General features: G+C 35.4%; 3 protein-coding genes across 3 annotated transcripts; 1 reads left to right on the plus strand and 2 right to left on the minus strand.

Moving 5' to 3' along the window:
- Positions 1-39: 39 nt before the first annotated feature.
- Positions 40-4,956, minus strand: snrnp48 (small nuclear ribonucleoprotein 48 (U11/U12)). The gene is made up of 9 exons (XM_008430806.3): positions 4,701-4,956; positions 4,264-4,377; positions 3,591-3,651; positions 3,246-3,326; positions 1,619-1,798; positions 1,384-1,505; positions 612-715; positions 403-537; positions 40-235 (listed from the first exon to the last, which is right to left on the minus strand). The coding sequence occupies exons 1-9, from the start codon at positions 4,848-4,850 to the stop codon at positions 154-156; spliced, it is 1,029 nt and encodes a 342-aa protein (XP_008429028.1). The 5' UTR covers positions 4,851-4,956; the 3' UTR covers positions 40-153.
- A 6,778-nt stretch (positions 4,957-11,734) lies between these two features.
- On the minus strand, positions 11,735-14,523 carry LOC145547641 (uncharacterized). Its single transcript, XM_081597407.1, has 4 exons — positions 14,267-14,523; positions 13,395-13,652; positions 12,070-12,139; positions 11,735-11,956 (listed from the first exon to the last, which is right to left on the minus strand). The coding sequence occupies exons 1-4, from the start codon at positions 14,427-14,429 to the stop codon at positions 11,884-11,886; spliced, it is 564 nt and encodes a 187-aa protein (XP_081453533.1). The 5' UTR covers positions 14,430-14,523; the 3' UTR covers positions 11,735-11,883.
- An 817-nt stretch (positions 14,524-15,340) lies between these two features.
- Positions 15,341-21,321, plus strand: sri (sorcin). Its single transcript, XM_008430807.2, has 8 exons — positions 15,341-15,625; positions 16,752-16,805; positions 17,150-17,219; positions 17,521-17,564; positions 18,900-19,047; positions 19,242-19,355; positions 20,473-20,531; positions 21,007-21,321. The coding sequence occupies exons 1-8, from the start codon at positions 15,578-15,580 to the stop codon at positions 21,031-21,033; spliced, it is 564 nt and encodes a 187-aa protein (XP_008429029.1). The 5' UTR covers positions 15,341-15,577; the 3' UTR covers positions 21,034-21,321.
- The last annotated feature ends 1,171 nt before the right edge of the window (positions 21,322-22,492 follow it).

A 22,492-nucleotide genomic window follows, 5' to 3' on the forward strand; every position in this document is an offset into this window, starting at 1 on the left:
AAAAACTGACATGAAAACATGAGACAACAGAATGAAAGATTGTTTGCACAAATCTTTATTAACATTTTTTGTAAAAATCAGAGTTAGCAAATAAACTGATGACAGCAGCAGGTTTCAGCAGACAGACGTTTTGATGCTGAAGAGCCAGCGTTCTCACTTGTCCTTCTCCCTGTCATCTTTCTTTTTCTTCTTCTTCTTCCTGTCATGGTGGTGGCCATCAGGGGATCGGGAATCCCTGCCAAGAGCAAAACTTGAGGCATCAAAAACATAATTCTCTTTTATGAAAACAAAGTACCAAAAACATGTTTTTTCTAAACGTTTAAAAGCACATGAGAGATTTTCATCTCAGAAATAAACTTGTTGAAAATCCAAACTGTGAGGTTTGAATAGGTCATTTCCTACCTCTCCTTCCTTTTCTTCTTCTTCTTCCTGTCTTTGTCTTGGCTTCGTTCTCGACTTCGTTCTCGGCTGCGACGCCGCTTACCGTGCGAATGACGCGACTCTGAGGATTTCGACCGTCTTCTATCCAGCCAGCGACTGAAAACGCACCATATTATGTCTTTGCAACAGTGATTTATTTATTTACTGAAAGAAACATTTTTTTAATTTACCCTGGAGGAGATTGAGCAGATCTAGATGAGTGCTTCTCCTCTTCCTCCTCCTTCCACTGCCTGGTAAGTTCCTCTGAATGGACACTGATCACCTCTCTGATTACCTGCAGAACGACAAACATCTAATTTTAGCTCTTTCAACTCATCATTCTTTATTTTTACAGTTTTAGTCTTTTCATCCAGATTTTGTGCACTTTTCTATCAGCTTTGACAGAAGATGATTACAATTAATATTTTAAAATGCATTTATCTTCACTGTATTTAAATATGGTGAAGCGACTCCAGTAAATACTATTCATCAGCAGGAAATTGATTTTATGGCAGAATACAAGGATACAATCAATAGAAATTCAGTGTGACAGAAAACACATAATTAAATAAAATCATGTGATAATTCAGCTTTTGTTATTTTGTAATTATGTTTTTTTTTATTTCAGTCCTGAAAACACCAAAAATTGCATAGAATTTTATATTTTTGACTAAATGAGTAAGCTTTAAATCAGTTTTATTATTTCTAGCAATCTGTTATTACTCAAAAACGTGTATTAAACGAGCACAGGCTTGTAAAAATGTCTGTCTGGCTGCTAAAACGTTAATGCACCCCAAAAAAAGTCAGACAAATATGTGAGAAAAAAGGTTATATCACAAGGAATAAAGAAGCAAATTAAAGCTTTTATGATGAGCTGATTAAAAAAATAAGGAATTTAAGTTGGCTTTAACTGGAATATATGAGAACACTTCAGTCAGTAGAAGAGATGATGGAAGGATTTACCTCAGTGTAGGATTTCTTAGTGATGTGGACGTTCTTGGCTCTGTAGGACTGACGTCGCCTCTTGTAGTCCCTCATCTCTGCCATCAGCTCCAGGTGACTCTTTGGCTCATTCTGCTGTTCATCTGAACCAAACAAACACAATCAACTATACAAATCTTCTGGAGGAGAAGTGAAAAATGTAATTTTTTTCCCATTTATTCAATAGAAGACACTACCAGTGTTGAGTGATTGTCACCTTTTTTAAGTTTTGAAACCAAATCTACGTAGAGATCCTCGTTGGAAGACGCAGCCTCACTCTGCTGGCCGAGGACGCCGACCACGTGATCGTAAAGAGCCAATCGGTCTGCAACAGTGAGGTCACACACCGCTCGCTTGTGGTTCTGTGGCACATCGACGGGCTGGCCAGAGTACTGACCTGATGAAGGACCAGAGAGGTTTTACACACCAACAAAAGACTCACACACCTACCAGATGACTTCAAAGTCACAACTGACTGCCTGACACCAACAATACTGATCAGATAACCAACCAGGACTTAATATATAAATAAAAAAACATATTAAAACGTGCAGAATTTTGTTTATTTAGGACAAAAAAAAAATGTTTTTTTGTTGTTGTTTAAATTAAGGCCAAAATGAGTGTTTGTCACAATCAGTGTAAACCTGCAGACACTCGCACTCAAAAGGATTTGAAGCTTGCTCTGCTAAAGTGAAATAAACTCAACTGGTTCAGTTAGTCATGTGACGCACGACATCTTCTATACCACTGGTGTTTTATTTCATAAAACCACTGGATGTCGTCAAGAGTTTGAAACAGTTTTAGGCCTTGAAGCATGTGTCGAGAGTGTGCAGGATGCTTTGAATAAGTCTGTCACAATAAGCAGTTAATTGCATAAATTAAAAATGCGTATTCTGATGGTTAATATTTTTGTAGGGCAATTTTGTTCACACAGACACAGTGATCCATTTTATTCATGGTTTCGGTTGCGTATGGTTTTTGTTTCCTTTTTATTTATAAAAATATGCACATATATATTTTTATTTGGTTGTTTTGTCTTATTTTGGAAAATGGTTTCCAGTTCCAGAGTGGAGTGTTTTGTAGAAAATTAAAGTTTTGTAATTTTTCAAAGGGTAAACTTGCACTATTATGCCATTATGTACACAGTAGTTGAAAATGGTCTCAAAACAACAATTATCACAATAATTTCTGGGACATTTTTCTTAATAATTTAAGTTAAATTGTTTTCCGGAAGAAAACATTAAGCTCAGTGTTGAGTTTATTTACCAAGACTTTATGCCACTGAGTTAGTTTTTCCAGATGACAAATTATAGTAGCTATGCCTCCACAAATTCTAAAGCTGTTCACATTTTGTCATTTTTTTTAGATATTATAAACATCGTATCCCATTATGATCAACATTATCATCATAATTAATTGATAGTTTTCAGTGGGATCCGATTTAAAAGACAATTTTATGAATACAGGAAGTGAAAATATTTATATTTGGAACATTCTCTGCAGCTCTGACTGACTTCCCCAAGACGTAAAGGGAAAGGTTGGCGCTAAAGAGTCCCACAGCCCCACCTTGTGGTCTTAAAAGGATATGACAATAAAAGGATACTGCACGTTATCAGGCAAGCCTGAACCAGAGCAGCAGCATTTTCTAGAGCCCATCTCTTCTCTAATACTCACCACTGCTGCTGCAAACAAAACACACAATACACAGATCAGAAGTGACATCTAGTGGAGGTATTATGCCTTGGGTGTAAAAGTTAGACATTGGATGCCTCCTCTTTAAGATTAGAGCAAAAAGAAATGCTGACTGGTTGTTTTGAGTTAAAGTTCTTAAGTTGAGATGGTACCTTGCCAGAAGACTCCTTCCATCTTCATCAGTGGAGCTGCAGATCTCGCCTTTAGGATAACCTGGTGCTGGGTTGATTTGTCTACAAAAAGAAAATTAAAATTAATTTTAAAAAATCTAAGAAACTGGGATAAAGAGTAATTTACAGTTTAAAGTTAATCTTAATATTTAATTAAATTAAAATAATTTTATTTTAATTTTTCAAAGCACACATAGAGAAATAAGAAGTTAAAAAGTTAAACTTCAGGAAATCTCAGTAACATGAAATTAACTGACTGAAAGAAACAAATAAACAAAAAATATTAAGCAAGTAAATTACAAAAAAAAAAAGTCAAAAATTATTCACCCATTAAAAAAGTTTTGATGTTTCTGTTTTCGTAACAGACAGAAGGATCACACATCTCTTCCTGCAAAACAGTGATAGGAAATATTACAGCATAAGACGGACATGATTTAAACACGCATCATATAAAAATATATACATTTCCTCTGGCATAGAAAAAACATCTTTCAACCATCATGCATAAATCTTTCAGAACTGAAGTTATCTGAGACCTGATGCAAGGAGAGCAGAAAAAGATCCAATAATAATAGTCAAAGAAATGGTTTGCAAGCTACAGAAAAAAGTGACATCTAGAGGAGGAAGTATGTTTTGGGTGTAAAAGTTAGACATTGGATGCCTCCTCATTAAGATTGGAACAAGAAGAAATGCTGACTGGTTGTTTTGGGTTAAAGTTCTTAGGTTGATATAATAAAAAAAGCTTTTTTTAGCAGTTTTAATTTTTTCCCCATTGAACATTTGCACAATAATGTTTATTTAGACATATTTTTGTAAAATGCATTTTCCACAAATAAGAATTAAGAAAATGTAACCACTCTCTTTTTGCAAAAGCTTTTGTTTTATTCCTTACAGTGAACGCCATGCAACATGCCAACAGCATGGCAGCAAATATAGATATTTTGATTTTAAAGGGTCTAACGTGTCTCTCTAGGTATTTTTCCTTTAATTAGACCATCACCTGTTCCTCAGCAGAGTAACCCATTTTCCGGAGGATGCAGGAAGCTTTGTGTTTTTCTAAGGTTCTGACTGGGACTATGTGGTTGGAGTCATAAGGACATTGCTCCATTGGTTCCTGGGAAAACATCAACAGCAAGGAGAAGAACATAGAATCAGAACAACAAAAACACCATGTCTCTGTTTCATGTAAATTAGTTAAGTATTGAACACTTAAAAGGTCGCATCAAAAAGCTGTACAGGCGAAATAAACCTGAATCTCACACTACAAAATGAGAGAACGCAGTGAACAGCATAATTTAACCCGACAGAGGAAAAGCACAACAAAACGCTTCAAGAGAAAATAACAGAAAACACACCAGACCAAATACGTAAATTAGACATTTATTTCTAAAGAAACAAATATGTTTTGTAGGTTTGTAAATAGAAAGCAGAAGCTACCTGATTGAAGTCCTCGTCGTTCTCCTGCGACCATCCCAGCGTTTCAAATAGTTCCTTTAACTGTTTCTGGCACGTCTCAGTAAATTCTGTCAGCTCCTGTAGACGGTCCAGTCGGTCCTGAAGGGCTTCCGACTGAACAGGGTCCGACATTGTTATATTTTAGCATAAAATTAAACCAAACATTTGAAAACTGTACTGGAGGAAGCCATGATGTTCTGCCGCTCGAGATGACGACGCATGCGCAAGATTGGCGAAAGTGTGTCAAGTACACCTCGCTGCAGCATGCAGAAAGGGGCGGGGACGGACCACTGTCAGCCTCTTACCTTATATGGAAATGGGACCATTGCAATCCGGAAGTGAAGGGGGCGCTAGTGGCGCTATTTCCTGTACCAGCCGCGTTAATAATAATAATAATAATAATAATAATAATAATAATAATAATAATAATAATAATAATAATAATAATAATAATAATAATAGAAATAAAAATGTAACGTGGTATGTCCCTTTAAAAAAATAATTAAAACTATTGTTTTTTTAATGTTAAAATCACATTAGTAATAAACAACTTAAAACAAGCAACAATAATGAATTATTATGTATATGTATTTATCTATTGTCACCCAATCTAGCTGAAACAAAAGGCTTAAAAAATATTTAGGAACACATTTATCCATCCATTAATTATCATACACGCACGCATGACCCTGGGCAGATCACCAGTCCATCCTAGATTAAGAAAACAGATACCAAATACTTCAAGAACGCTGTAGTTCAATTAATAGATTGTGATGTAGTGAAACGTACTCTTATAATAAATAAATTTAAATCTAAAATATAACTAGTGCCAAAAACTATTATGCTTGGTTGCAGGTGAGCTCAACTATTGTCATTGTTTACCATAAAGTCTCATTGGAAACCTTTCCTGTAAGGACTCCAGCTTAACCAGTAATCTGATAAAAGACACTGGACTGGTGTCCCACTATTCAATTTAGAAATTCTATATCAACTCTACCAGTTGTATTTGATTCACAAACTGCGCTCAAATATTCAATTGTTGCAAAACCCAGAGAGACTTTTGTAAAACTTTAAATGTAGCTTCAAACTGGAAACACTCAGAGAAAGTAGGTTTTAGAAAGTTTATTTGACAAGAGAATGATCCACTGTGGATTAATCATTGTTTCTGTATGAAAAGCTTCTTTGAAGTCACCAGATAAATAAATCAGGCTTATGTGTACATTCTAACGCTCTTCAATTCAGCCAATCAGCTCATCATGCGCCTCCGTCTCAGCCTATCGGCGCCGGTCTCCTCATCTTCTTGAATTACCCTTCATAAAGTCCGGCTTGATGTGAACAACTGCTCCTCACCCGAGTTTCCATCACCTCCACCCGGTCTCCACCGTCGCTCAGCATACCTTTAATCTTTGTATTATGGTATGTTTCTAACTGAACATGTTTCTGTATTTGGTTGCTTTATTTAAATAAAAACTGTTGATTCTGATTGCTAAAACATAAACGACTGAGGTTTGCAAAGACAATTTTTATTTCTTCCAGTCATTGTTAAAGTATATGAAACGTTACACATGAAATACTGAAAGGTATTATCTTTGCTTGTATTTCAAAATTTTAAAACAAGGTTATCCAATTGTTAAACAATGCTGTTACAATATATTTACAACTACTTTATTGGTTCTACTTTCTCTTTAATATATTAGAGCCACAATGTTACTTTTCCTGGAAACAACAGTTCTACCAAAAAACTAAATAATATAAATCAACTGAACTACAACAAAAGGAACACTAAAAAATTTACATAATGTTTAAAGAACACATTGTGAAAAACTAAAGGATGACAGAACAAATCCAAATGTCAGCAGAACAGATTTACAAAGATGTCACCAAAATGAACAATGTGTGAAAGACTGTGGAAAACAACTATTATTCTCCTTGCATTCAGTACTGACATCCAGGGCAGTGTCCAGGTCTGCCATCACAGTAGTAACGAGGGTAATCTCCTCGTCTTCCATTTTCAGTGAAGCCCACACAGTCTTTATATTGCCGGTTACAGGAAGAACACGTAACGACTGCAAAAGGAATCCGGTTTTCTGCCTTGAATGACTTTGAAAATTTACCCCAGTTGATCTCACCTGTAAATGAATGATAAATTTCATGTAGTTTAAATCTAATTTAACATGTTTTATGTGGAAAAAGTCAAAGGTTCTTACCATCCAGCCAAGCAAAGTGAGTCCTCTTCCTGAACACTGGGTCAGACACAATGGCTTTAAAGCGCTTGCAGGTTAATGCCAAGGTGAGGTAAGCTGCATCTCCCTGTGCTAGTATCACCTCTTGGAGAACAGCTTCCAGTACATCCAAAGGCATCTGAAAATTACAGACAAACAGGTGCATTGCAAGACTATCACCAGAATAATGGCTATGAGGGAACTACACCCACCTTTGATGGCAGCTTTTAGTTTATAAAAGTGTTAGACTTTCCAGAAATGTTGGCGTGCAAAAACATATTTCAAAAAGGATTAACCTTTTTCTAGTCTTTTTTATGAAAAAAAAACAACTACAAAACTGTTAAGAAGGTAAATAAATAAATGATAGTGTAAGTGTAGCTTTACATACCGTTATGTTGAACCGTAGCAGTTCTTGTTATGTGATTCTGTACCTTGAACGACTCATCGGCTTTGTATGAGCAAAGAGGACAGAAATATCCGTCATTCGTGCAATACGGAATAATCTTCTCTCCGTTACGAATGTTACAAATAGAAACGTGGATCTGTTAAATAAAATAAAAAAACAAAGTTTGAGCATAAAATACACTTATCAATTATACATTTTATTTACTTTTCTATTTTTATCTAATGGTGCCCTGCAGGGAAATAATTAGCTATGCTACATGCTAAATTTAACCTTACCTTCTATGAATTACGCATTTCAATAGTCTACAGCTGTTTATTATATGCTCAACGTCATCTAGAAAAGCGTATTGATTTACTATGTGATAAAAATTTTAAAGAAGGTAAAAATACCTTTTGCTGACTTTGCGCCTTTTCCATTTTGGATCGTGTGCCGAACACATGAACCCTCAAACTTCTTTCAATCGGCATCTCAAACCCGCTTCTTTAAGGTATTTATACTAGAAATTAGGAAAATAGCGCCCCCTTCACTTCCGGAGTGCAATGGTCCCATTTCCATATAAGGTATGAGGCTGACAGTGGTCCGTCCCCGCCCCTTTCTGCATGCTGCAGCGAGGACCTTCTCAAAGTGTGTGACGCATGTGACGCATTTTCTTCTTCTTCGTCTTCTTTAGATTTCAACGGCTGCTTTCGTATAACGTTCCACTACTGCCATCTCTTGGGTTTTATTACTTATCACCTTTCCTCAAATTCTCCTGAGAGAAGTATTTTTCCATCCATTTTCTTACACCCTTGTCACTAATGGGGTCGGGAGCTAACGTTCCGGGCGAGACACCTGGACAGGTCGCCAGTCTGTCACAGGGCAACACAGAGACACACAGGACAAACATCCATGCACACACACACTCACACTCACACCTAGGGGCAATTTGGAGAGGCCAATTAACCTGACAGTCATGTTTTTGGGAGGAAACCGGAGTACCCAGAGAAAACCCACACATGCACAGGGAGAACATGCAAACTCCATGCAGAAAGACCGGGAATCGATTACACCTTCTTGCTGCAAGGCAACAGCTCTACCAACTGCGCCACTGTGCAGCTGAGAAGTATTTTTCAAAAAGCGAAATCTTTCTTTTTCCGTCATTACGATTTAATTGAGCAACCAGGTTTTCAAATTTCAGTTCCTTATTAAAACATATTTCCATATTCAATAATCTTCTTTGATTCACGTATTTCCTACAACTAACAAAAACATGTTTAATAATTGTATTACACCAATTACATAAATCAGTAAGATGTTTTTACAGCTTAAAATGAGTGACATTTATAAAATTATAACTAGTTCTTCTAAGACATGACATCAACTAGGATGCTCCTTTAGAGCAGGAAAAAGAGAATGTGAAAGTCTTTGAGTAAAACATTGTCTATGTCAAGTCTCTGATCTTAGTCTATTTTTTTCAAGTTTGTTTATACATTTATGGATTTGGTTGCTTATTTTAGAGACATGATTATTAGAAAAACCAACCTGTAGAGTTACTGATTTTGAAATACATCTACATGATGCTCAAGCTGTGCCTGTAAAAAAAATCACACTACTAAAGCAGCCAGCATGTTTCATGAGGTGCACAAAGAACCTTTTTTTCACCAAAATGTTTGTACTTGCAATTGGTATCATTATCTTCAGCCTGCAACTCCTTGTCAGATCATCTTTCTGCACATCCAATGAGATCTTCCACACGGCATCTCGGTTTTCATTTCTGTGATTTGTCTTATGTTTTCTGAAACTATAAGCCTTTTTCTTACCAAACATACCATCATATTTAATGTATCACTTTCTGCAATTTGTAATTCAAGTTATATCAAGTATGTGTCATTTATACTATGTGATGTGTATTATGTTAGAAATTCATTGCTCTGAGACAATACTGAGACAGTTGTTTCTCAAGTTTTATTTACCTTTAGACTTTGTGTTTTGTGAAGAAATCACACAAGAGTATAAAAGGTCTGAGAAAAAATGTGGCTTGTTTTAGGTAGAAGGACTAATTTTGTCACATTGGAAACATTTGTCTTCAAGCTTGGCATTCTCTTCCATCTCTTTAATCAATTTATCAATCTTCATTGAATTCTCAGCTTTCAAGCACTTAGAATTAGGTTGTCTGGTGCACAACCGGATCATCTTAAGTAGTGGTAGAATTGGTCCAACCCAGGTGTCAGGCTGTAAATGAAACAGATGCATGTTTAAAATTTTATTTTATATAATTGCTTGCTTGTGAGAATATAGAATTGTTTATTTTTGGGATATATATATATATATATATATATATATATATATATATATATATATATATAAAAATTCCCTTCTCACCCTCCGCGGGTGGTCTGTTTCATCCTCTGAGCTCGGGTCCTCTACCAGAGGCCTGGGAGCTTGAGGGTTCTGCGCAGTATCTTGGCTGTGCCTAGAACTGCACATTTCTGGACTGAGATGTCTGATGTTGTTCCTGGGATCTGTTGTAGCCACTGCTCCAGTTTGGGGGTGACTGCCCCGAGGGCCCCGATGACCACAGGCACCACTGTGGTCTTCACCTTCCAGGTCTTTTCCAGTTCCTCCCTGAGGCCCTGGTATTTCTCCAATTTCTCATGCTCCTTTTTCCTGATGTTGTAATCACTTGGTATTGCTACATCCACCACAACGGCTTTCCTCTGTTCTGTATCCACCACCACAATGTCCGGTTGGTTCGCCATTACCATCTTGTCTGTCTGGATCTGGAAGTCCCACAGGATCTTAGCTCGGTCATTCTCCACCACCTTTGGGGGTGTTCCCCACTTTGATCTTGGGGCTTCCAGTCCATATTCTGCACAGATGTTCCTGTACACTATGCCCGACACTATATATATATATATATATATATATATATATATATATATATATATATATATATATATATATATATATATATATATATATATATATATATATATAAAAATCCAGAATTGGATTTTTGGTAAATGTTAAAAGATATTTAAGAATACATAAAAGTAATACATAAAAATGGCAGATGCACTGCCATTGAGCCATTTATTTGCCCATTGAGTCATTGAATTGCCCATGTAGTTATTTTTTTTCTTAACCTAATACTGAAAATTTTATGTGTTTTTCTTAAATGACTTAAACCTTGTTGTGTACTTTAAATCATGTATTAAATTTGCTCATTCTTAATTAAATCAATTCTTAATTATGATTTTTATTTTTGGATAGAATACATTTTGTAATGCCACTAGTAATCCAATGTATGTGATTTGCCAAATACCAACTTTGCTTTTGTTGATCTTGTTCATTTTGAACCAGAACCTTAAGCTGGAACGACCATTTTTTTCATATTTGTGACCTCTGGACCTGAACATATTTTTAAATACTTGAACCACACCCACAGCCACAGTTGGTGGTGAAGAACTGGGCCTTTTGAAAGATTTGGACTGGAAAAAAATTACTTTGGTCCTTTATAGTCATTTGTCTGATATAATATTGTCTTAATCTGATGTCCAGATATTTCCATATTTCATTAAATTTTTTACAATTAAAATCAAATGTATTGATTTTTACCTTAAGTTCCCACAGGGAACCTGGTTTTCTGTCTTCAGTGGGCTCGGTCACATGTGTTGGAGTGAGTCTGCATTTTTTGATTCTTCTGCATCTAATGGTGCTATGGATCTGGAAATATGAAACAACTCAACAAAATCACATTTTTCATTCAAGAAAATTTGCCGAAAATGTGAAAAGAAACCATCTATTTAGTTTTGTTCTATATTTCATGCTTTGTTTTTCACCACAGCCTGCTGTTGTGGTTGGACCACTGAAATGTGATACATGGAAAACCACACGATATGGGCCATCGAATGGAAAAACAAATCCTACCAGCATGAGCGTGTGGTTTTATCTTTTACCACATTGTTGTTCTGAATTTCTCCCTTTGATGAAGCTCAGTACAGTCATCACTTCATTCTGTGCCAACTATAGAGAAAATCCTGCAAATAAATGAAATATCACAAAGAGCTCAATAAGAAAACCGCCTTATAGGGACTAAATGAAAGAGTCACTACAACGTGGCTTATGGTTCATTCAATAAGTGGGGGATGATGAATTTGTACAGTTTTATGCTTTTTCGATTTTTACTCATGCTTTGGTTTCCCTCAATTTTACAGGAAAATTGCACAACATGTAGAGACAGGCCAACATTTGATCCTGCTTGTCTTTGTCACATTTGGTGTTCTGAATAGATAAAGCACTGTTTGAGCACGAAGGTCAATTAGATAGTTTTTTTATAAGAGAAGTATATTTTAAGTAAATTAAAGAAAAAGTGACATTTTAAGGACTACTTACTGAAAACACAAAAAGAGCTTTTAAAAAACTTTATTCATGTTCATCTGTGAAACGTATAACACACAGAATTAAAGATGAAACAGGGAAATATAAAACAGATAAAATCACATCTAAAGAGAAGCTGATTAGTAAAATCAGAGCACCATGGAAGTCACCCAGGTCTTTATGGTGGGTAGAGCTGCTCGCCTGGCAAAAATTCAACATCCAGAAAATCATCTGCAAGCAGATCCTCAGTCCTGGGAAGAGAAGAACAGCAATACTTAAAAAAACATGCACATATGTTTATACAAGGATATAAAATAATCTTAAATCTTTACCATAAAACAGTGATAAAAATATTTGTTCTCACATTAATTCAACAGTGTCCTCCACAGCAACTTCCTCCACCACCTCCACTTCCAACACCATGTTTCGTCTCACTGCAAAACAGATATTCACAATTACATTCAAATTTAGTTTGCTCTATTAATCACCTGCCAAATCAACTTCATCATGGATTATTAGTAATTTGCTTGTGATAAATTATTTAGCTTAGTAGCCTATCGGATTATATGTAGATGGTCCAAAACTATGAGAGCTGTTACATGACAGTCCAGTTCTTCTTCTTTTACTTTCCATGATAATTTGCAACTGTTCCCATCAGTTTGGACATGTAAAATTAATCAAATGTTGACAAATATCAAAGTCCTCGAAATAAGCAAACATATAGAATCCTTATTCTACAGAAGTATGTTTTAGTATTAATTTTTATTTCTGATTTTTTTTTTCATACCAGCAACCCCCCCTGACCTAACTACGGGCAACGGTGTACGGAAAATGGATGGATGGAATTTTTTTTCATACTTTGAGTTTTTAACAAAATCATTCATTTCGAACTTAAGTTGTGAATTGTTTTTAGTTTTATCATTGAGTCAAATGCAAATGAAACTAATATTTTCTTAGTCAACCTGTGACTCCGGAGACATAAGTGACTCTTTAGACCCTCCACAATGACTCTTAATAATTTTAGCTAAAATTTATAAAGAAACAACTGAAGTTTTAAATAGTACTAGCCATTTAAAATGTTTTAAGTCAGATCTACTTTAGATCTACTTTCCTTATTAAACTGGGAACTATGTACAAATAGCAAAATGTAGGTATTAGTTTTCAAAACGTTTAGTGTTTGTTTTCATATCAAAACCAAAAAATAAGGGGAAAAATTGCTATTCTTTAAAAATTATGACAGATTTCTTATAATACAATTTAACATATATGTCATCTTTTTTCAAAAAGTCAGTATTTTTGTTCCTAAAATAGTTTTATTTAGCTGGACTGAGAGCAAAAATTGCTTTGTTTTGTAAAGGTTGCAGACTCCTGTTCTAAGAGAGCAAACAGTTCAAGAGAAGATCTGAAACTGAAAAATTGTGAAAAATTTTGCTGTTATTTTTAGTCAAAAACAACAACATTTGTGAAGTCAGGAGATCTTGACAATCCATGATTACTGTTGATAGTTGAACATTTTCATAAGCATCAATGAACTGGTCTTACAAATGGTAGAAACAGGAAAATGAAGTGAAAACATCAACTTTACTAAATAACTCTGATATTAGAGGTATAAATTTTAATATTTTTCCTACCAGAACTCAAAGTGACAGTTTTAACCAGGTTAATATAAAACACCAGGACTCCACTTACTGACGTAATAGTTGGGTAGAAATCCAGACCAGCAGGGGTTCAAACCTTCTTGTTCTCTCTGGCCATAAACTCCAGTGGAGTTGGTTTTTATCACTTGTCCTTCAGCACAACAGCAGTCAGCACATTCCTGCAACATTTCCACCACATGCTCTGCTTCTGTTACTTGATGCTGTGAGGAGTGATCAGGTCCAGGCAGCCCCAGAGGTCCGAAAGTGAACCACTGAGCATCATCAGATTGCTGAGTACCATCATCACAGCCTGTGAGAAAAGGTGAAAAACAGGGTTAATTTAGGCACAAACTGCTGAGCATTCAGAACCTTTCCGTCATATGTTTGGTTGAAAAAGGAGGATTACTCCTTCAGACGTATGTTTGATCCATCTGTTTCCTGAAAAGACCTGCTGGGCTTGGGCAGTGGTAAAACTAATGTCCTGCAGGTGCATCACAGAGTGCATATGCTCACACAACAGGGAGTGTGTGGGTGATAAAAAAAACAACACACAAACAAAGGACTATTTAAGCACAATACAAGCAACAAAAAATATTAAATGGGAAAAATATAAAACACTGAATTGTGTTGGGTTCCAGTGTGAGTAGATTTAAATTTAAAAAGGATTGGGAAATGAAAGATTTAATGAATTATGTCTTTCTAGAGATAAAAGTTGTGATTGAGATAGCAGAGAATCAGTGATAACTAACTGCTATAAAAGATGCAAAAAGAGTGAGCATAAAAACTAGACGCCAATAATGACAAATAATATTTAGCATCATGACAATTTTTTTCATGTTTACTCTATTATTATTGTGTATTCTCACACCAAGATCTGATTTCCACCCTGTTTTTCTCTATGATATTGAATAACCTTAAATTTACCCATAGTATGATGGCACGAAGCAGGAAATACTTCTTCATCTTCATCCTCATTGTTATCTTGGTGGTTCAGGACACCTGTGGAAAGTCCGCCTTGATGAAAAGGACTGACACAAATCTGAGGTCCATGCGACCGAATCCAACATTCAGGAGTCAGTTTGTACATCCCAACACAAATTTAGTTTTCTTCAGATCCTTTCACAACCACATGAGGAAAACCGGACCTCCTCTTTTCAATCCAGACTTCTGTTGAATCTGACCGGGCTGGGTCACTCTGGACTTTAAATAGAAGCGACCACATGCGTTTCGTCCTGGAAAAACAAGCTGATTGGTTCTGTTTTCTCAGTCAATGATGTAATGCTTGCAACTATAGGATAATTCCTGTGTTATCCAATTTCAGTTTTTTTGTGACTTAATTACATAGATTGGTATCATAGACATGGTACATCATTAAAACAAAAATAACTAATGCTGTGAATTCACGCAATTATTTTAAAAGAATATACATTTTATAATTATTTTTATTTGCAAATATGTACATTAGTACATATTGTACCTTTGTGTGGACATTGTACATTATTATATAAAATTACTAAATGATTTTAACTGGTGGTGTGGAGTAAAATCCTTTTGATAAAAGCTCTTGATCTGGGCAGTAGTTTCCTGCTACTGCCCAGATCAAGATCAAGTAGTTTCCTGATAGTTTCCTTATCTGTATTGTCCTAGGTTGTGTGTAAAATCTGTTCAAAGATCAGGGTGGTGACCTGGATCCCGCAGGCGTGTCAAAGTCGATTTTCGATCAACTGAAAAACTCCCATAGATTAACTCCAGCTGTTGCACAGATATTCTTATTTACAGGCGTGCATTGTTCTGTTTTTCTCTCTTTTTCCCTTTCTTATAATATGTATGTCATATTTTTTTAATTTGCGAGTACATTTTGCTGATAGTACTTCCTATGGGACATATCAGTTTCACTCTCCAGTTTTCTGAGCTCGTATCTGTAACCTGGGCTCTGATTTGCTAATATCATGTCACGTGGATTCTCTCCTCCAATTAGAAGGTAGATGGGTGGGTCAAATGCAGGAAATGCGATATTTAACAACACATCTGAAAGTACGCCGCCCCTCTTCCTCATCTTATTTCTACTTATTTAGTCCTCCCACAGTTACAGCTCAATTCTTCCAAGATAAATTATATAGTTGCTGCTCGGTTATCTCAGTGTTGTCACTGGTCGCTTTCTGAGCTTGTGCTGTTCGGCAGTCAACTCCCTTCCTGTAAAAGTCCTGAACTAGTTGTTTTTTGCACTCCAATCAAATGGCCTATCCAGGATATGGAGCTCCGGGCGGAGGATTCCCAGGAATGGTGAGAAAAATTTAACCTCTAAGTGATTAAATATTGATTATTATTGTTCTTCTGCCCCGAATCGGACATCTGACCCAAACAATGCGGAAGTGATAAATTAGAAACAGCAGGACGTTGTTAGTGTTCAAATAAATTATTTTATAAATCCCACAAATTTGCAGGTATTTAAATAGTTTAATTTTGTGCATCTACAAATGATTATTTCTTTGTTTCTTAAATTAAGCTGATGTTTCTCCAACTAAAATTAATTAAACATTAATTTAATTAGTTTAATTTCTTAACATTAAACTCAAAAAGTTTATTTTGATTCATCCTTCTGTTCAGTTGCAGTGATGACTCATATTTATCTCCAGATGATTAAATATTTCATAAATTATGAACAAAATAATGAAAACTGACTGAAAAAATCTAGTTGTCAAGCATATATATGCTTATAACAGATTAACCTTTGAACTTTAAGCTCTTGTTGAAAGGTTTATTTGACCAGCGACGTGTGTGTGACTTCATTATTCTGACTTTATTGTATCTTTGAGGGTGAGGCTGGGTGGCGTTCCTTCATGATAAGATGTTCTCCACTGAATCATTCAATCAAAATGTTTTAATTTGAATAACCAGTCATTGCAGAAGTGTTTTTCAATCAAAAGGAAAATTAAGCAGCTACAATGTTATCTCCATTTCTGCATCAATGCACATCTTCCTGCTCCTGTGCGATCCACTGACTGATATGTAACAAACATAGAGAAAACCTAACAGTTTATATCAACTGGTCTGGTTGTCAATATAACTATTGTTTCAGTTTATCATAATAAAAGATTCAACCAGTGTGCTTTTTCTAATGGTTTGTAAAGAAACAATGCGTTTCTGATTTTGAGTGGTGTTGTTTTCTTTTTTTTAGCTTTAAAAAGTTTTTCAGAAAATTTTATGACCTTTTCAGTAAAACAAAATACCCATTAAAGTTAGGATTACTTTATAACCATGACATGCAGCTGCTGTTCTCTTCTAGGATTCAGTTAAATGATTTTCAACACTTCCCTGCTCTACATTGGCATTTCTCCCAGAGTTAAGACATTATTTAGCAACTATAATGTAACAATCACTGATTTAATCTCTTGCTTTCCTTTTCTAGCCTCCTCAGCAACAAGATCCTCTGTATGGATTCTTCTCCCAGGTGGCTGGACAGGTGAGACAATGAGAACTGCAATGTGTTTCTGATGCTTTTGTATTTGTTTCTCCATAACTATTTTAAAGAAGATTCTGTCTGAAACTTGCAAAAAAAAAAAAATCTGATGTCAATTATGTTGCATGCCCTTGTCTCTGTGTTGTTTTTATTGTTGATTTTAATAATATTGTGAATGTTTGTTGTTTCTTGTAAAGTGTGCTTTACAAGAACCTCCCTGCCAGGTTGTTATTGTAAAGAATTTGTTTTTAACAAGCCAACTAGTTGAATAAATGTTAAATAAATAAAAACATGCATCTGACTGTGTTGTGTGTTGTTCTTCCATCTGTTTCATGAAACCTCGTCAGGATGGGCAGATCTCAGCGGACGAGCTGCAGCGCTGCCTCACGCAGTCCGGCATGTCTGGATCATACCAACGTAAGGGGAAAACATTTTGGTGGACATATCCACTTAAATGAGTCTAGATTACTTATTACTTAAGGTCTTTTTGGCTCTTTATCCTGACATATTGCAATTTATTTCCATTTTTAATTAAACATAAACTATTCCAGTTTGTGATTAAGCACAATCGGGTTAAAACCAAGGTCGTCACAATCCGTTTCACACAGTTTTATGCCTTGTGACCATAAACAATAGGTAAAAAGGACCTGTGTTTTATTGTTTGCCTCTTTTAAAGCTTCCTGAATAGTTTTGATTACGTGTGCTTCTCTCTCTGCAGCTTTCAGCCTGGACACCTGCAGACTGATGATTAACATGCTGGATGTATCCTTCCTTATATGGAGACCACTTCACATTTGAGTAAAAATGTTCCAATAAATCTTTTTTAGGCTCCCAAACATTTAATTGAGTTATTCTAAACATTATAGAGCAAAAGGTTTAGTTAAGACCCTCTGAATTTAATGCCCAGCCTGTCAGGAAAGGAATGCATTGCATAGACAGAGTTAAATACAGAAACATTGGGGTTAGGTTATTAGTTTTGGCAACATACAAGGTTCAAATTTGTCAACAATTGCAAAAAACTGAACATTTTATAAAATTTCTATCCAAAACACATGACTATCACATCTGACTCCTTGGCAAAATGAATGCAAGATCCACTTAAGTTCATGCAAACTACACAGAGTACTTCCTGCAGAGAGATGTGCAGATATTCCTCTCACTCACAGTCTCCATCTTTTAACCACTTTATTCTGTTAGTGGTTAGTGGGGGCTGGGATTTGTGTAGCTTAGACATCTGAGTAAAGCAACTGGTTTGTTTTCTTGTAGGAAACAAACACTTCATGTCAGATGCTGTTGCAGTTTGGTCCCTTTCTAAGAGTAGTTCTGTAACATTTAGAGACAAAATATGTCTCATGCTCTGCTTTTAAAATTCTCTATGTTAGAGAAAAAAATTACACCTGAAGAAAAAGTAATGCAGTGAAAATACAGTTAATACCTCTGATTTGATTTGCTTTAAATCAAGTAAAGATGTGTTGATTTTAGTCACACTTTAACCACAAGAGGTTGAAAGAAATTCCAGGTAGGTGGGGGCTGAACTAACCACAACACCACAATGCAAACTGCCTCAATAAACAAAGAAACACCAATACTGCAAAATAATCAGCAGTGAAATAAACAGAATGACTGAAAATGCAGTTAAAGTAGAATATCGCACTCTGGTAGACAGTTTGCTTGCATGATGATATTATGTAAGAATGCTTTATATTCTGCTTTTGCTTTTGATATTAAATAGTTTTTCCTTTTTTTTTAACAAAGATTGGATTAAGAAAATACGTTAGCTGTCTGTTTACCTCCAGCTTAAGATCATCAACTGTAAAATGATGAGTGCTTTTATTTATAGTTAGAATGAAAATTATGCCAGTTTTCACAATATATTTCTAAAAAGTGTCGTTTTAGCTACAGAAATGAGAGCCATTTTTGTTTTTGGGGGAAATCTTCACAAAAGTATTTTCTCTTCTTTGCAGTTTCCTAATCCCTTGTCTGGTTGTAGACAACGCCACAGTGCATCAAATTAACATGTTTCATCTTTAAAATTAGTCTTGAATGAAGTTAATTTCTTCAGTTGTGTGAGGTCCTTGACTGAAAATGCTCTCACAGAGGGACATGTCTGGAACGATGGGCTTTAATGAGTTCAAGGATCTGTGCCAGGCCCTGAACGGCTGGAAAGCCACCTTCTCATCCTTCGATCGGGACCACAGCGGCACAGTGGAGGGCCATGAGCTGCAGCAGGCCATCACTACCATGGGTACGGACTGATTTTAACCACTTGTATTGATTTCAACTCTTCAAAACAACTTTGATATGTTTGCTAAAATTAAGACTATGTTGGAACTTCTCTTACTTGACATTGCATCATGACATTTTCTTCAATGTATAGTAAAAGTCACTCTGTGTCACAGGTTGGGTGATTGATTTCTTTTACCCTGCGTGTTTCTGCAGGCTACAATCTCAGCCCTCAGGCCATGAACTGCATCATGAAGCGCTACAGCAACCATGGCAGGATTCCTTTTGATGAGTTTGTGAGCTGCTGTGTGAGACTCCGAGCTCTGACTGGTGAGTCGAGCTGGTATGAAAACAGAAACCCTAACAATTCTGTATCCACTAAATGTACAGCAGAAAAATGGTTGCATGTTTATCTTTGCTCATTTTAGGACCAGTTTGGGTGAGTTTGTGAAATCCTCTCAGAGATCACATGTCTGAACCTGCATGCATTTTAATACTTTGTTTCAGGAAATAAAGTGAACATTAATGTTCTATATTGTGGGATTTTAGTTACTATGTTTTTTTTGTGGATCATATATTTAAAGAATGATTTATCTTCATCAGTTTACTTTCAACATGAGATAAGCTGATTGCATAACGTGCTTTAGGCTGCAAGGTGGTCTAACTACAGTATTTTTAATATTATTTGGAGGCTTAATAACATTAAAATAAGTTTGTGGTTTTGTGTTGTATGCTATCAGTTTTTCACAGTTTAAACCACAGATGAGATGGAAATTTTTTGTGGTTTGGAAAATATGACTTGTTAAATCTGTGGCGTACCTCGAAACTGAAAATCTGTCATTTGCTTCCCAACATCAGCTTCAGTTTGTTGAGACATTTTATCAAATCATCTGATCTAACTTCTTCATTTCATGAAGAAAACCAGTTTCAGTTTTATTTCATTTCACATCCTCTGCTGAAATCTTCCTCTGGATAGAGACCAAGACGATGGCTGGACATCGGCCCTACATATGGACTTGGACTGCATAAAGTATATCTTAAAATCAGCCACCTTAACAATGTTGCCAGGAATAAAAGGCTCCTTTTAAAACAAGATCCAATAAAGGCAGAATCTGGTTTCTGCTTTTATTTTTAGTAGGGCCTTTTATTATGATGCTGTGGCTCCATATCTGTCAAAATCTAATTGATTTTTCTAATTGCTGCTGCCAGAGTCCTGACCAACATCAAGAAAATGGAGCACAGCAATCCTTAAATCACTACACTGTCTTAATGTTTATTAGGGAGATTTAAACATCTAATAAAGGATAAAATTAGATTTTGTCAGCTTTGTTAACATTTTGTTTAGTGTTTGGTTTATTTTTTATGCAATGAAAATGTATTATCTATTTCTTAATGTAACACTTCTAATTGCTTTGGTTTAAATTGTTGCACTCTTTGTGTTTTTTAGATCATTTCCGAAGGAGGGACACGGCCCACAGTGGAAATGCCTCTTTTCAGTACGATGACGTAAGTTTAGGCAAAAGTAAATTTCCCGTTTTAGTTTCTGGAAGTTCAATGAATTGGTTAGGGACCTGACTAGTACTGTCAATAAAACTCAAAGTTTACACACTGGGTTCAGATGGTGAGAATAAAAACACATCTGGACCTTTTGCCTGGTCCAGATGTGAAGATACACCAGACTCTCTTGTCCCAGTTTAGACTTCAACAGATTTTCTTTTCATATTTCAAATTAAAGATCTGTGGCTTCTATTTAGGTTTACACATCAGATTTGTGCAGCTGGTTCATTAACAAAACGATTAAAAATGTCATTTGCAATATGTATGCAATCTTTAATAATATGATACATATTTAACTCTTTTGCTTAGCAGCTCAGCTAGTTGCAGAATATTGTCGAAACATGCTTTTTAGAATAAGTAGAAATTATTTACTGTTAGATGATGAAAAGTGGCATATTAACTCTGGTCATATCTCTCTCTGCAGTTTATCCAGGTCACCATGAGCGTCTGAAAAAGACACATTTTTCCTGTGAGGACTTTCTGACCTAACATTTTTATATCATTTACTTTTTCTTGAATTGTTTTATGTAAAAAAAAAAAAGGGTCCAAATATCAGTGTTTATTCCAACTGAAGAATTTAAAAGCCATTTTTAACCTAATGATGAGAAATGTACTAACCTCCATAGCATGGAAGTACTTGCAGTCTTAACATAGTAATCACACTCACTGTTTGCTTTCTACCACATCATGTTATCCCTTGCTTACCATTATGAAATTAATAAAACATTATGAAGTCTGATTGTTTAATTTTTTTGTGTGGAATCAATGTGATTGTGTCTTCTACAACCTAAGTCTGAACATTTGCAGTCTGATGCAGGTGGATTGATGCAGAAAAAGACGTAACGTAATAAAATTAAGTTTTTATTAAACTCTATTTAATATCGAGCGACGGCATCAAAATAAAAGCCCTACAATAACTGTAACTTTTCAGTTACATTTAAGTGAATGGTAGCAGCTTTTATTTAGTTAAACGTTGGTTTGTAAAGCTTATTTTAAAGGTGCTCCAGTTTGGAGATGTCAAACTATTACATTTGAATTCAAACCTTTTGGTAAAGAATCATTTTCAAAATGATCTCCTCTTTATTATTAATTTTATTACTAATAGAAATAATTACACACTGGGTTATGGTATAAATGAATGGATTATCTCTACTTTGTGTTATCCTAATTTTGTTATTTTTTTGGGATGAAGAGCTAAAGTCATAAGTGCTTTCAGTGATATTGGCGTCTGGAGAGATGATGTATGAAGTTGTTTCATGACTGAAGATGTTAGTATGAATATTAGGAAGAAATGGACTTCAGATTACACAAAGCAACAAACATGCACTGACTGTCTTCTGTATTATACACGCCTGACAAAAACTTAACTCGTACAGCAAGTCAACCAATCATAGCAACAGCTTAATAATGCAATAATGCAGGTGTATTGTTGGCCTTGACCACAATTCAAGAACAGCCTAAATTTGGTTAACTTGGGTGATTGATGCAGATAAAAATGTCAGAATGCAACTTTAACTTTTAACTTTCTTTTAAAGATCATGCAGAGAAATTACAATCTCCTTAAAGTGGATATCGCTTTCAGAAATTTTTTGCTGAAAGCAATGAAAAAAGCAATGTTTTTTGCTTTTAATCTCATTGTAGTCATTTTATCTGAAACAGCTTTAGGCACAACAAGCTTTATTTAAGTTGGCTAAATAAAGCTTGTGTGAGCAATAGCAATATTCTGTTTTTGTTTCTGAAATACATACTAAAATAAAAGAGTGCAAAGCTGCAGGACCGTGTTCATGTTTTGCCTGTAGAGTGATTTAAGGATCCCTTTTCTTACAGAAAGACTACTTTACTTGTTTCTTAGAAATTCTGTTTCTTTGTTGAGAAGATCCAAATAAAACTTGAATACTTGAAGTTTGTAC

Source organism: Poecilia reticulata, chromosome 16, assembly GCF_904066995.2.
Source record: "Poecilia reticulata chromosome 16, P_reticulata-male-v2, whole genome shotgun sequence".
Classification (NCBI taxonomy): Eukaryota; Metazoa; Chordata; class Actinopteri; order Cyprinodontiformes; family Poeciliidae; genus Poecilia; species Poecilia reticulata.

Bases quoted from the DNA above. Each gene is read 5' to 3' on its own strand.
- LOC145547641 (XM_081597407.1), bottom strand. From the start codon at position 14,429: ATGTACAAACTGACTCCTGAATGTTGGATTCGGTCGCATGGACCTCAG. The intron at 13,653-14,266 runs GTAAATTTAAGG...CTTTTCTCACAG, and splicing joins TTCGTGCCATCATACTATGG to GCTGTGATGATGGTACTCAG. The intron at 11,957-12,069 runs GTGAGAACAAAT...TTCTCTTCCCAG, and splicing joins GAGGACACTGTTGAATTAAT to GACTGAGGATCTGCTTGCAG.
- sri (XM_008430807.2), top strand. From the start codon at position 15,578: ATGGCCTATCCAGGATATGGAGCTCCGGGCGGAGGATTCCCAGGAATG. The intron at 17,565-18,899 runs GTATCCTTCCTT...ATGCTCTCACAG, and splicing joins TGATGATTAACATGCTGGAT to AGGGACATGTCTGGAACGAT. The intron at 19,048-19,241 runs GTACGGACTGAT...GTGTTTCTGCAG, and splicing joins GCAGGCCATCACTACCATGG to GCTACAATCTCAGCCCTCAG.
- snrnp48 (XM_008430806.3), bottom strand. From the start codon at position 4,850: ATGTCGGACCCTGTTCAGTCGGAAGCCCTTCAGGACCGACTGGACCGT. The intron at 4,378-4,700 runs GTAGCTTCTGCT...ATGTTTTCCCAG, and splicing joins ACGACGAGGACTTCAATCAG to GAACCAATGGAGCAATGTCC. The intron at 3,652-4,263 runs GTGATGGTCTAA...ACTGTTTTGCAG, and splicing joins GTTACTCTGCTGAGGAACAG to GAAGAGATGTGTGATCCTTC.